Source organism: Panthera pardus, unplaced genomic scaffold (assembly GCF_024362965.1).
Source record: "Panthera pardus isolate Hobbes unplaced genomic scaffold, ASM2436296v1 HiC_scaffold_22, whole genome shotgun sequence".
Lineage (NCBI taxonomy): Eukaryota > Metazoa > Chordata > Mammalia > Carnivora > Felidae > Panthera > Panthera pardus.
Window position 1 is genome coordinate 55223054 of NW_026526788.1, and position 13889 is coordinate 55236942.

At 45.9% G+C, this 13889-nt stretch overlaps 1 protein-coding gene across 1 annotated transcript in view; it reads right to left on the bottom strand.

Annotated features, from left to right (window-relative positions):
• The window catches only part of PIK3AP1 (phosphoinositide-3-kinase adaptor protein 1), a 117625-nt gene that overhangs the window by 47338 nt on the left and 56398 nt on the right, over positions 1 to 13889 (bottom strand). The window contains exons 3-8 of the mRNA XM_019458975.2: positions 11894 to 12030; positions 9055 to 9199; positions 6947 to 7089; positions 6433 to 6565; positions 4309 to 4505; positions 1492 to 1681 (exon numbers count right to left, since the gene is read on the bottom strand). Of these exons, the coding sequence (XP_019314520.2) occupies positions 1492 to 1681; positions 4309 to 4505; positions 6433 to 6565; positions 6947 to 7089; positions 9055 to 9199; positions 11894 to 12030 (945 nt within the window). The remainder of the gene's footprint in view (positions 1 to 1491; positions 1682 to 4308; positions 4506 to 6432; positions 6566 to 6946; positions 7090 to 9054; positions 9200 to 11893; positions 12031 to 13889) is intronic.

Consider the following 13889-nt stretch of genomic DNA (forward strand, 5'->3'; position numbering starts at 1 on the left):
TATGTGCATTTGTACATATCTATATATTTATGTGTGTATATTTCTCAATTTAATATCGGCAGGTACAAAGAAAAATATAGACAAGTATCCCAAACTATTAGGAGTGCTTGGGGTAGAGTCATATGGACTTTTAATAACTCAGTTATACATCTTTATTTTGTTTCAAATTTTATAAGAATGTATTACCGTTGTTACTGGGAAAAAAAATTAAGGTAACCAAAAACTAGGCAAAATTTGTTAAGCAACTTACAGGAAAAATCCTGTCCTAAAGATATTTTAGAAATAAGTTTATTATATATTAATCCATTAAAGTTGGGTTAACAAAAAAATCTGCTTATAATTTTCTGAGCCTGGAAACTAACCCCATATCGGGCTCTGTGCTGACAGCTCAGAGCCTGGAGCCTGCTCTGGATTCTGTGTTTGTGTGTGTGTGTCTCTCTCTCTCTCTGACCCTCCCCTGCTCGTGCTCTGTCTCTCTCTCTCTCTCAAAAAATAAAATAAAATGTTAAAAAAAAGTAAAAAATAAATAAATACAACTTGTATTTCTGCATGGTTTTGATATGTACTGAATTTTCCAGGAATTCAATTACTATGAAAATGGAAAGGAGAGTGTGAAAAATCATTTACCACTTAGGAAAATCCATTGCTGCCGGTATCCGAGTCTCCCATACAACAGACACGTATCGGTCGGTCAGCATGTGAGGCCATGACATTGGTAGTGATTCTGAGCGTAGATGCCTGCATCTGACTATTTCATTATGTCCTCATGTGCAGGCATACTGAGCTGTTCCTTTCCTTTTACTTCTCGTTTATATTTCATTTAGGGCATATATTTGATTTCTAAATTTTCATATGTAATGGGGCGCCTGAGGGGCTCAGTCAGTTAAACATCCGACTGTTGGTTTCAGCTCAGGTCACGATCTCATGGTTTGTGGAATCGAGCCCCATGTCGGGCTCTGCACGGACTCTGCAGAGCCTGTTTGGGATTTTCTCTCTCCCTCTCTCTCTGCCCCTCACTCATGCGGGCACATGTGCTTGCTCCCTAAATAAATAAATAAATAAATAAACTAAAAAAATTTCTTTTAATTTTCATATGTAGGCAGATTATATTGTATATAAGTGGCATGTCAAGGTACTAAAGGGAAGCATTATGAAATGTTATAAGAAGGGCTCGTTGGGACTGATAGGGTTGAGAGCCACTGATTGAGCCTCTCAGATCACAAGACGATGCCTCCATCAATTCTGACCTCCAGGCACTTGCCTACACTTTTCAGTCGCTCAGCAGTCACATCGGAGGAAGTCTGGAGAAGGACTGTGCTTGTCACAGCACATGATGACAAGATCTAACTTGTGTAAAACAGGATCTTCATCTCTTTGGGGCAGAGTGGGGGTAGGCGAGGGACTTCCCCCCACCCCCACCACCACACACCAGAGTGAAGAAAGCTGTGTGTCAGCAGAAGGATGGAAGCAGAACTGGGCTGTGCTACTTACAGAGGTCTTCGGTGGCAGCTGGGACAAAGGCAGCCATGGACTCATATAGCTCCTCGTCACAGCCGGGGTTGAGGGAGCACTTCATGAGCAGGTCTGTGGAAAGGTGGGCCATGGACTCATACACGGCGTCAGCCTCCTCCCCTTGCATCAGTTCCTCTTTAATGTGACTCTTCAGCATGTCCACAGTTTCCTGAAAGAGAAGACGGGAGTCACGGGAACCCTGAGACGGCCTGGCCCTCTGGGGACAGTTAGGCCCTCAGGGGCTCGTGACAGGCAGAGTAAAGGTGCACATGGGCCAGGGCTCAGCTGTGTGTCTGTATTTCCCACCAGCCTGAAAGCTCGTGGAGGCCAGGCTCCAAGCCTTCTTCTGTTTGTTTTATATTTTTTGTTTTAATCTTTCTATCTTCTCCCAACACGAAGCAGAGTCATGCACACAAGAGACTGTCATTAAGCATCCGATGAGATGCATGTATCCACAGGAAACAAATTAAAGACTTTCTCGTGAGCACCTATTACGGGTCAGGTACGATGCTGGGTGTTTGCCTATACATTCCCTCATGCCATCCCTTCCACAACGGCTTGAGAAACTTGTAATATTCCCTAGTTCAAAGATGAGAAAAACACAGCTCAGAAAAACCCAGTGCCTTACTCAGGGCTGTGCAATCCTACCTTCTGACCTTTCTACTACACCCTGGTTTCTACTTAGGGAAGCAAGTGACACCCAAGGGTGTCACTCTTGCTGACCAGCCAGATGGAAATCCAGATGGGCTAAGCAGGGCTGCAGCTAAGATGTCCTTGAGCTAGCATGCAGTCAGACGTCCCTCAGATGCTCAGGGCCTCGTCCCTGTCCCTTCTAGCAGGCTGCTCTGAGGTACCTCCCTTGGTTTTCTACCCTGTGTGCCCGACACAAGAGGTGGTCTTGGATGAAGTGCCCTGCAGTCGGACAGGCGGCCCTCGTCATTCTGCCTGTAGGTGGTGGTGAAGCCGGAAAACTGGCTTCCCTGAAACCTCCACACAACTTTCCTGGTAAGAAACTTTGATGTTTCACAATCCTATTTCAGCACCAACCCGCAAAAATCCTCGTTTTCATCATCACTACCCCAAGAGAGCTAATCTGCTATTGACACAATGTGTTCGTTTCCTGATGAGACCTAAGGAGTAGCCCAGGTGACAGCTGGGAAGTGGTAGAGACTCAAGGTCTGGCATTTGGTTTTGATGTGGTGGAAAGAGGAAACAGGACAGTTCTTAGAGGTCATAAACAACACACGGAGGCAACCTCTTGGTAGCAATGCTGAAGATGCATCGGCTGAAGGTGATTTTTGGTCGGAGAGCTAAGATTGGAGAAATGTGAATCAGATGAATTTCAGTGCGAACTGAAAAGGCATCTCAAAACTTCCCTGTTACACAGACTAGAATAACAAGCCCCGGAATTAGCATCAAACTAGGTTTGCATCCCATCTCCACCCTTACTAGAGTGTGACCCTGGCACAATTACTCTGCCTTGCTAAGCCCTTCTCCTCATTTATTAAAGAGAGATAACAATACTGCCAACTTCAAAGGATTGTGGTGATGATTAAATGAAACACTGCCTTTTGCCAATCAAATAAATTCAATAAACAGTAGTTATGACTATGAACACAGTATGTCCCCAATAAAAACTGTTGGCATGGAAATGAAACCCTGCATTTGATACATTTGTGACTTCAAAGGAAAGCCAAGTAAACAGTCCTGGACTGCAAACACCTTTTAGCCTTATTTATGTAGACCGTGCCCCAAATGGGCACTCATGCTATTCCACTCATTCAACGTACTTAATCACTCCCAAACTGTGGAGAGCCCCCATACATGCCTCAGTGAGTCACTGACCTGAAAACTGTCAAATACTGAGCACAGAATTAAGTTTCTGGGGAGGTGTAGGCTCACCTCTGTATGGAGACAGAGAGTAAGACTAGATTGTCTTTGTTGTTCCTTTTGAGGTCACAGCCCCACGAGAGAGCCTGAGAGTCCCAGCTGTGACTCATGAAAATGAAGGAAAATCAGAAAAGGGTCCAGTCAGGAAAGGTAGGGGCCTCCAAGACAAGAGAAGCAATATTGGGGCATGGAATAAGGCCCAGGCATGGATGAGATTACACTCAAAGAAGGACCCAGAAGTCAGTGATCAAGGAGGACCTGGGGGTCTAAAACCAGATGAGCAAATAAACAGGGCCTATGTCTCTTAGACAGACAGAGGCTCAGAAAGAGAGACAGGCCATTGGCATAAGGTGGGTCCTCACAGGTGGCCTCCCCAAAGCATCAAGTGCAGAGCTTTGTTGTGGTCTCTGCTAAGGAAGAAACCAATCCTAACAGTTCACAGTGGGACCTGACAGTGGGAGAGGCAGCTGGGAGCATCCCATCAAAGTGCCTTGGAGGTGGAAGAAGAGGGATCAGCATCAACCTCTAGCAGATTCACTCTCTGAATGTCTCTGTAAATTCTTTGAGGGTAGACCTCAGTGCTTTACATACATTATTTCCTTTTATCCTGAAAACAACCCTATGAGTAGGACTGGTGTTACCTTCCTTCTGCATCTTAGGACACTAAAAGAGAGAGTATACATGATCTGTCCATGTCATCCACTGTGGCTGACAAGTGTTGGCACAGGAATGTGGACTCAGGTCCATATGACTCCAGGGCTCAGTTCCACACACACTGGCCCCGCCAGAGAAGAGGCACATGAGCCCCTGCTAGAGATGAAATCCAACCATGTCTCGAGTGCAAAGGCAGCCCTTGGACCACACAGTCCATTTCCATTCCTGGGGCCTCCCCCGCGTTGACCTTACCACATACTCATCGATGAACTGCCGCAGGTCTCTGAAGCCATGTTTCTCAGCAATGGTGTTGGGGTAGTGGCCATGCTTGTTTGCCACACTGTATGCCTGTAGGGCTCCTGGGCAGGTGAGCAACAAGGCAGTGAGGTTCTTCAGTCCATACTTCGCAGCAAAATGCAACAAGGTGGGCAGCTCCTCGTCCCTCTGATCTGAATAATTGTTAAGGAAAACAATGGACAAATGAAAATGAAGGCAGAGGCACCCTTATTCATAGACACAAAGCTGGGAAGCCTACCATGGCATCCAGCAGGCACTCAATCAATAGTTCTTGGCTGACTGACCTAACATCTGGCAGCTTCCTTTGAGGTACCACTGAAGATTATATGCCCTCAGATGACAGAAGAAACATGTTAATTAATTTGCAAATCTAACAGTTAATATCCTACCTTTTTTCTCTAAAAGGATCAAAGAATCCTGAAAAATAATACTAATTCAAAATATGCTGATCTTCTAAAGGCTTAAGCAGCAGCTACAAAGTACAACGGGAATCTGGTTTTGACCTTCTCTGCAAATTTCATAGCACTTTAACACAATTTCTTCGTGCTGATTAAAAAAGAGAAGTCCATCTTCTTAGCTCTTACTCCAAATTTCATAAAGTATGCCAAGTAATCCTAGGTATGTTAATTAGCCTTTCCATGGCCCTTAGTTTTGAATGAGGAGATATTCCCAAACTATCTCAAAAGGGCTGAGAGGATTAATAAGAGGGTATTCAGTGAGTTCTTTGTTTAGGACAGGTTTTGAATGTTGGTATTAATACACCTGAACTGCAGGATGTCCATTAACCCTCTGATTCATGGGAAACAAAGTATTCCTGTAGGTCACTGGATCCCTATGACCCCCTCCACCTACTAATATCTGGATGCAGCAAGTTAAACTCTACCAAGAAAATAGACAGTTTGTGTTGTGGAGTTGGGGACCAATCTTTCTTTTGTTTGTTTTCATAAAAATTGATTTCTTTTTTTTCTCAATGTTTATTTCTTTTTGAAAGACGGAGAGACACAGAGTGTGAGCAGGGGCAGGGGAGGGGCAGAGAGAGAGGGATACACAGAATCTGAAGTGGACTCCAGGCCCCGTGGTATCAGCACAGAGCCCAATGCAGGGCTTGAACTCACAAACCGTGAGATCAAGACCTGAGCCAAAGTCAGACACTCAACCAACTGAGCCACCCAGGCACCCCATAAAAATTGATTTCTAAACCCAATAGTGATAGATAGATAGATAGATAGACAGACAGACAGATAGATAGATAGAAAGAAGGGTCAGACACAGGTAGAGGGTAACTGGGTTCTACTGGGCCACATGATGGAAGAGTGGTGTCCACAGAAGCACCCTAACAGGCACCCTGTCCAACTGGCCAGTGACCATCGCCACACAAGCAGTTCATGTCACACGTGCACACAAGACTGTTCCTCCCTCACTGAACAAATGTTTTGAGCCTTTAATTAGCCACCCAGGCACTGCCTCTGCCCTCACTGAGCTGACAGCCTAGCAGAGAAGACAGACACAGCTGAGGAGAACTAGCACAGAGGACAGCTGACATGCCAGGGGAGCCCCTGGCACCTAGATGGAACACCCTGCCAAAGGTTCGGGAAGGTCTTCCTGAGGAAGTGCTACCTAAGCCGCTGCAGGGGGGGAGAACAGAGGGCCACCAGGTGAACGGTAACCAATGAGGAGAGGAAGAAACTGTATTCCCATAAGTTGAGTTGGCAAGAGGCAGGGCAGAATTTTCATTAGGTGAAAGAAGCTCATACTTTCCGTAGAGCAGAGCCAAGGGATAGAGTGGAGAGAGATAAGGGCAGAAATGCAGCAGGAACCCCTTGGGAAGTGCTTGCAAACATGTTAAGGAGTTTGAACTTGATCTGAAGGCCAATGGGACCACAAAGGGTTTTTAGCAAGGGGTGGAGGTATGCAGATTGACAATTTGGAAGACCAGCTAGCCAGTGAAGGAATCATTCCCCAAGGATGAGCTGCAGGGAGGGAACCAGCGAGGTTTGAGCACAGGCTGACTGGATGCTGAAATCAACAGAGTGGAGTCAACCCACGGCTGGTTTCCTGAGGTTTGACCTTTTGACTTACTTGTCATCATATCTTCTTCTTCCAGTTGGTTAATTCCAAAGAGGTGCAATCCACTCGCAGGGATATTGTTCTTCAGAGACTCAGTTAGCAGTTTATCAAGGGTCTCTGTGTTGTAGGGCACAATTTTAAAGGCCTGAACACAAAAGGGAAGAAGGTCAGACTTTAACCCCAGCTATCTCCCATCCAGCAGGTTAGAAGCTGAAGAACCATGAGCAGAAACTACACACCCAGGGGTGCCTGGGTGGCTCAGTCAGTTAAGCATCTGACTTCAGCTCAGGTCATGATCTCACGATTTGTGAGTTCGAGCCCCACGTCGGGCTCTGTGCTGACAGCTGAGAACTTGGGAGTCTGCTTTGAATTTTGTGTGTGTGTCTCTCTCTGCCCCTCCCCTGCTCATGCGTGCTCTCACTCTCTCTCTCAAAAATAACTAAAAACATTTTTTAAAAATTTTTAATTAAAAAATGAAAAGGAACTACGTGCCCAGAAAACTCAGGTTTCCTTTCAACATCCTTACCTGACACATGAACTCCACAGGATTTGCAGCATTGGACAATAAATTCCCAATTTCTTCCATGTCAGTATAGTAGCTGATAACAGTTTCACACACCACTAACTCCCCGGAATAGATCTTTAGAGAAACATTCCCAGATGAAAGGTCTAAACAGAAGAAGAAGAAAAACAAAAACAAAAACAAAACACCACCATGAATGCACCCAGGAAGAACAAGGTTTCCAGGGAAAAGTGTTCATGGATTCGCCTTAATGGTAAAGAAATTAACTGGGGGCTGGAAGAAAGATTTTGGAGGTAAGGTGGAGGACAGAGAAGTGAGGGGAAGGGGAGAAGTAGGAAGTGAGCAGACCAGTACTTGGGAGGCCTCTGAGTCAAAGGAATTGTCCTCACTGGGTCTGCAATTGAGTTTTTGGAAGATTTTCATCTGTTTTATTCACTACACTAGGCCCAGTACCATGATAAACAGGAAGAGGAGCTGAGTTTAAAGCACTTTATACAAAGGTCAGTGGTTGGCACAAGGTGGGATAGATCCTGGCAGGTGGAACTCTGCCTCCACGACACTGGGCCAGGAGAATTGATTCACTTGCTCTGTTGCTGTCATTACTACGTCCTCTCTCTCTTCGGCACCACAGGAAGGGGTTTTGAGGAGGAAAGAAAAAATTAAAAATACACCAACCACAAAGATTCGATTCACAAAAGAGGAAATGCAACAAGTACAGAACATGGAAAAATATTCAGCCTCTTTAATAATCAAAGAAATGCAAATTAAAACAATGGGCTACTCTTTAAAAAGACATCAAATTAGCAAGGATATTTTAAATAATGTCTAGTGTTGGTGATGATATAGCAAACTTGATAGAAGTAATATTTCAGAAAGCAATTAAACCCTATTTCCAGGATCCTTAAAAATGCCCATCATTTCAAGGGATTCCATCTTGAGGAAAAAAATCCGAAATGCATGCATGAAGATGCTCAATATATCATAACTTAAAAGAATAAGAAGACAATAAGAAATCAGAAATTATGCAAATACAGAACACAATGAGGAAATGGAAAATTGAAAGATGACACTTCTTTTCAATGGAGTATTATGCAGCTTTAAACAATATGGATTATAAAATATAGGTCCAACACAAGGAACTGGCTTTAAAAACTATGATACATCTGTACAATGGATTACCTCGTAACCATTAAGCATCATGTTGCAAAAGAATATTTATTAACATGGGGAAATACTCAAAGGTATTTTCCAGGTAATGAAAGTGGCCGATGAGACTATACAAAGCTATGTACACAGGGGTGCCTGGGTGGCTCAGTCAGTTAAACATCCGACTTCAGCTCGGGTCACGATCTCACAGCCTGTGAGTTCGAGCCCTGCGTCAGGCTCTGTGCTGACAGCTCAGAGCCTGGAGCCTGCTTTGGATTCTGTATCTCCCTCTCTCTCTGCTCCTCTCCTGCTCATGCTCTGTCTCTCTCTGTCTCAAAAATAATAAATAAAAACATTAAAAATAAATAAATTAAATAAATAAAAAAACAGAGCTATGTACACAGACTCAGAAAAATACAGAAATCACTGATTTCCTTTGAGGTGGGCATATAGGCAATTTTCTATTTACTTTCCTTTATGGTGGTTGTATTCCTCAACTTTTTGGTACTGAGCTCACATTACTTTTGTAACAGAAAAAGTATGTTATAAAATGGTAAGTTACAAAGTCCATGTAACAGCACAGGGTAAAAGAATGCTAAGAGAATAAATATAAGATTATATAAAGAAAAACAGAATATTGAAAACAACTGTTGTTAAAACTTGTGAACAAAGGCCAAAAGACAGTATAGTAGTCTGATGACTTTTTCTACTTTCCTCTAGTTTAAAAAATTTTTAATATGTTTACTTCATAAGGATAAAAATTTTAATAGATCTATTTTTTCCCCATCACACATGTACATTTCTGCAACTTCCTTTTCCTTCAAATAGAACATGACAACCAAATCCAAATGTTGGCTGTCACTTTTCTCAATTGCTGAATAAAGACAGGACAAGTAAAAGAAAGTAAGAGTGGGCCTCTTCCTGAACAGGATGCCTAATTTCCGGAGGTAGATGGGGCTACTTACTGGGGGCCTTCACGGAAATGGTGTACTCATTCTCCAGCTTGGCTTCCACCCTTAATGAGGGAGAATCCTCAGGAGAAAATTCCGCTTCTGTGGTCACCCTCTCATCCAGCTTACATCTCACGATGACGTAGACAGTGGTTTCCGCCTGGAACGGGAGACCAGTCAGTGTCCCCTCTTCCTCCTGGGTACCCTATTAGGGTGCTGGGCAGAGGGTCTCCTGGCTCCCTGATCCCCAGCTCTATCTAGAGAGGCTGTCCCAGAGCAGGGTGGGGTCTGGAGTCTAGCACTGGGCACAACTGCTGTGGGTCTCAAAAAGACAAGTTACAAAGACCGAGAGTGAACATTTATAAGCCTTTACGGCAATTTGATGGAGTAATTTTATGTCTGTTGAACTTAATGTAATAATTTAAAAACCTGGGGCTTGTATTTCATACATACTTTTATTTCATTTTTACAGCATTTCTTTTTTATTGTGTTTTATAAAAGCATTAGCCAGTGGCAGAATTAGAAAATTTAAAAAGCAAAATAAAAAGGATCTTCACAGATAGTTTAAGAAGCACTATTCTGAGAGTAGGCTGGCTACTCAAAGTGAGGCCAGCAGACTAACAGCACTGGAAATCATTAGAAATGCAGAATCTCAGGCCCTTCCTGGATCTACTGAACCATCAAAGTCCGAATTTTACCAAGACACCCGAGGTGACTCACATGCACCTCACAATGTGAGAGGCAACAGCCAGAAGAAGCCCTCTTGGCTTCTGCTCTTTATCCTGTTCTTGAATGGGAAAAATGCCTTATTGGAGGACTGATTTTCCTAAGGCATGGAGCAACCTATGAATAGCTATTTTACCTTGCTTTAAGATCTCTTGCTGGGCCAGCCACATACGATTGTCTTGTTTTACTGTGCTAGTTAAGTGGGTAATGGGCCTCTCAAAACTTGAACTGGTAAGGATAGGCCCTCCAAAGAGAAGCGGAGAAAGAAGAGATTTCCAGTCATTGCTAATCCCCAAGTGTTCATCCTAAGATTCTATTATAAAGTCCTTTGGGGCACCTGGGTGGCTTAGTAGGTTAAGTGTCCAACTTTGGCTCAGGTCATGATCTCACGGTTTGTGGGTTTGAGCCCTCAACCATTGGTTGAGCTCTGAGCTGACAGCTCAGAGCCTGGAGCCTGCTTCTGATTCTGTCTCCCTCTCTCTCTGTCCCTCCCCCTCTCACACTCTGTCTCTCTCTCTCGAAATGGACAATAAAATAAAATAAAATAAAATAAAATAAAATAAAATAAAATAAAAGTCCTCATAGTAGCCCTTCATGATGAAGGCCACTATTTCACAACAGGTGAAGGAGAAGCATGGTTCTGGTTTCTGGAGGCTGTTGAGGCTGAATGTGGATGTGTTTGTGGTTGACCTGGCTCTGGCTGCAGCCAAGGCCCTGTCCCACCTGCTCCTTCTCCCAGGCAACATGGGGAGTCAGAGAGAATGAGTGTGTTCTTCTCTGTTGACAGTCAGGACCCAACCCCAGTCCAGCCACCCCAGAATCCAGAGACCAAGGACAGGCCACAAGGAGAATCCTGGAGGCCAGGATGGGAGAAGGAACAAAAGTCTGGAGAATCAGGGAGGCATGTCAAGGGCACCATTCTTCAGTTCCAAATGCCTTCACCCACAAGTGCCCACTAGCCTGGTCTCGGGAAAAGACCACAGGTCTCAGGACGAGAAGAGTGCGGGGAAGACAGGCGGGCATATGGACAGCCTAGACGCTGGAATGCCCACCAAGAGCTAACCAACAAGGAGGAAGCATGAAGTGGGCTGAGAATAAAGAAAAGTGAGTGGTGGGAACAGTGGACTGGGGGATACATGCCCCATCTAACGGGCTGCTAGGCCCAGCCACTCACCTCAGGCCTGGTATTACCAGATTCTGATTCAAAGGAAGCTGGGAACAGATTCTCATGCCTAATTGCTAAAACACTGTGCAATCTAAACCAAACATGTCTATGAGCTCAAGCTCACCCAAAGCAGGGGTTTGCAATCTCCACGGAGGGAGTCCTTGCTCAACACCTCGTGGCCTCAGGCTGCACGGAAAACCACTCACTGGTGCAAGGAAGCTAGTACTTCCCACTGCCAAGGCTCACACACCCTCTTGTCTCTAGGAGACCATGCTGGCAAACTTAGCAAAGGGCTTGTATCCACAGGGAAGTATTTTACTGCCTTGAACTAATTATCACATATTTTCCATAAGGAAATAAAAAACTACCAACAGGATGGTAGGATTCAAAGGACAATGGACTATCAATTGTGCCATCACAATCAAGTCACCTGTTAACACATGTCCCACCCTGAAAACGTGAGTCACATTATGCTTTGGCATTTATCTTATGCCTTTAGCAATCAGCCTTGGCAAGTTTCAGCCAGCAAGCTTCAAGGGACTCATGTGGGGCACAGCAGTGGTCGGTTGATGGAAAAGCAAGCTCGCGAAATGCCCCTCATCTCCCTCCTCCCAGCACTACCCTGGCAGGAATAGACCCAGGCCTCTACCTCCAGGGCTGGCATAAGTGTCCGGTAATGCTCATGTGTGCCACATGCTCTATCTTTTTGATCTAGGAACTCACAGTCTTAGATCGATGGCACATACATTCCTGAGCTCACCTCTGTTGGACTTAAAGGAGTGAGTTGTGCTCAAGGCCCAGGTCCTGGGGTTCTCAGGGCAGCTCATCTACAGAGGAATCCCAAGGGAACGCTGGGATTACACTGAGGTGCACCAGGAAAACCCCACTCCTTTCACTATGACAACTGCATCCACTGAAAAGGCCATGTTCTGACACTGATCCACCAGCCCCAGGAGCGCCTACCCCACAGCGAATGCGGTCCGGCTGCACCACCATCAGGTTCCCAGGTGAAGTCTGCGGCGGTAGGCTCTGCTGCTTCAAGTAGGAAGGCCCCTTCTCGTCTTCAGCCTCTGTGTCAGTGACTGAGTCACAGCCAGAATCTATGGAACAAAGGACACCGCTGAATGGGAACACAAGGAAGGAGAACTATTGGGCACGTTCCACCCCCGAAAGCCCCGAACGTTACCAAATAGGAAATGGCTCTGAACGTCAAATAAATACAAGCTGAAGGGAGTGACTCAGGAAATCATGAAAGAGGACCTAATGAGGAAAAGCCAATGACCTGGTAGGCCACAGGGGCAGGGTGACAGCAAGAGGAAGACTGCTGAGAAGAAGGCCAAAAAGTCTGAGACAGGCTGCTGCCCAAGGCTGGCAAGTCTAGTCTCAACCGGTGGGCTTCTGGAAGCTTTGCCTCCAGACTTCCTGCACTGCTGGCTTTAGTGGCTGTGAGGAAAGGAGAACCCTTCTCCTCAGGTGGGGTCAAGCATCAGCTGTCCATTTAAAGGCCATCTTTTGAACATCAAGTAAAAACTGTGCTGTCCAGGAAGCCACTATTCCTCAGGGTTACGACGAGCCGATGTGCCCACTCTGGAGTAACAGTGACAAGCATTCATTTTCAACAAATCTCCGGTCAGTGTAACCGGGTTCCAGATAGGTGCCACAGCCAACACCTCTACTGTGCACAGGCTCAGGCAGGTGAGGAGGGGTGTCCTGGTGTGTGGGGCATGGCACAGAGTGAGATGATGCTGAGATGGTGTAAGTGGAACCTACCAGAGCTCTAAGGCAGGGGCTCTTAACCAGAATCCATCAATTGATAGGCTGTGTGCAAGATTTTTATTCGGGGGGGGGGGGGGGGCGGCGTGCACGCACATGCGTGCGCACAGGCCTATACTCTCTGGAGATAGTCCAAAGCTTCTGTAAGATCCCAAAGAAGGACAAAATGGTTAAGAATGGTTAAGAGGAGAAGGAAGGCTCATCCAGCCCCTTTCTTGGGCCATCTCTTCTTCACTCCTAAATCACTTACAGAGCAGCCGAACATGTCAGGCACTGAGAGGACATGAAGATGAATAAGATATCGATCCTGCCTGTGGAGAACCCACAGTCTAAAAGGGCAGGTACAGTGAGAGGTAAGGGTTATCTTGGCTGATTCCTGCAGGCTGACCTCCCAGGGAAGGAGGTGGCCTCCCGCAGAGCTCACGGCAATCAGTCCTAGTAGAATGCTGGGCTGGTACATCAGGCCACTAATACGTCCCACAGAAAGCTCTACCCACGGGCTTGCATGCTAGACCTCAGGTCATACAGGGGAAGAGGCTGTGCTCCCACGACCGCGAAGGCTGAGATGGGGGAGCTGGGTTAGGGGACTAGGCACCATCACGTCCTACTGCTGCTAACTGTGGGGCAACGACCTCCAGGACCCGCTCAGGCTGGGCAAAGGGCTGAGGTTTCCCAGATAGGCAGCTTAAAAACCCCACAGCCTTGGCCAGTGGTCTCATCCTAGAGCCTGACATCTGTGCTGACAGATGTCTATGCATGGCCCCAGACTGTGACAGTGAGGCAGATTCCTGCTGCTCTTCCCCTCTCTGTGATTTCTCTCAAAACTCACTATTCCACAAGGTCTGCCGGAGGCGGCCAGATCTCTGACCTTGCTTGCACAACAGGAATCGAAGCAGAATTTAGTGCTGACAGACGAGGCAAAGGACTCTGGGTGTTTTAAGCGGGGTGGGGGGGTGATACTATTTTTCACTAGCCATCAGAGCCAACGATCTTCTGTATCTCTTCTGTCCTTGCCAATCCTACTGACTCCCTTCTCAGTGCTAATTATCCTCCTCCAAGGCTAACTGAAGTAATGTCCCTGCCTCCCTGCTCTCCAAGACCCATTAACTGAGGCTGCCATTTTCTCCACTGGATCTGCCCTTCCTGATAGCCTTCTGTCCTTGATCGGCTACTTCTAGAACAGCCA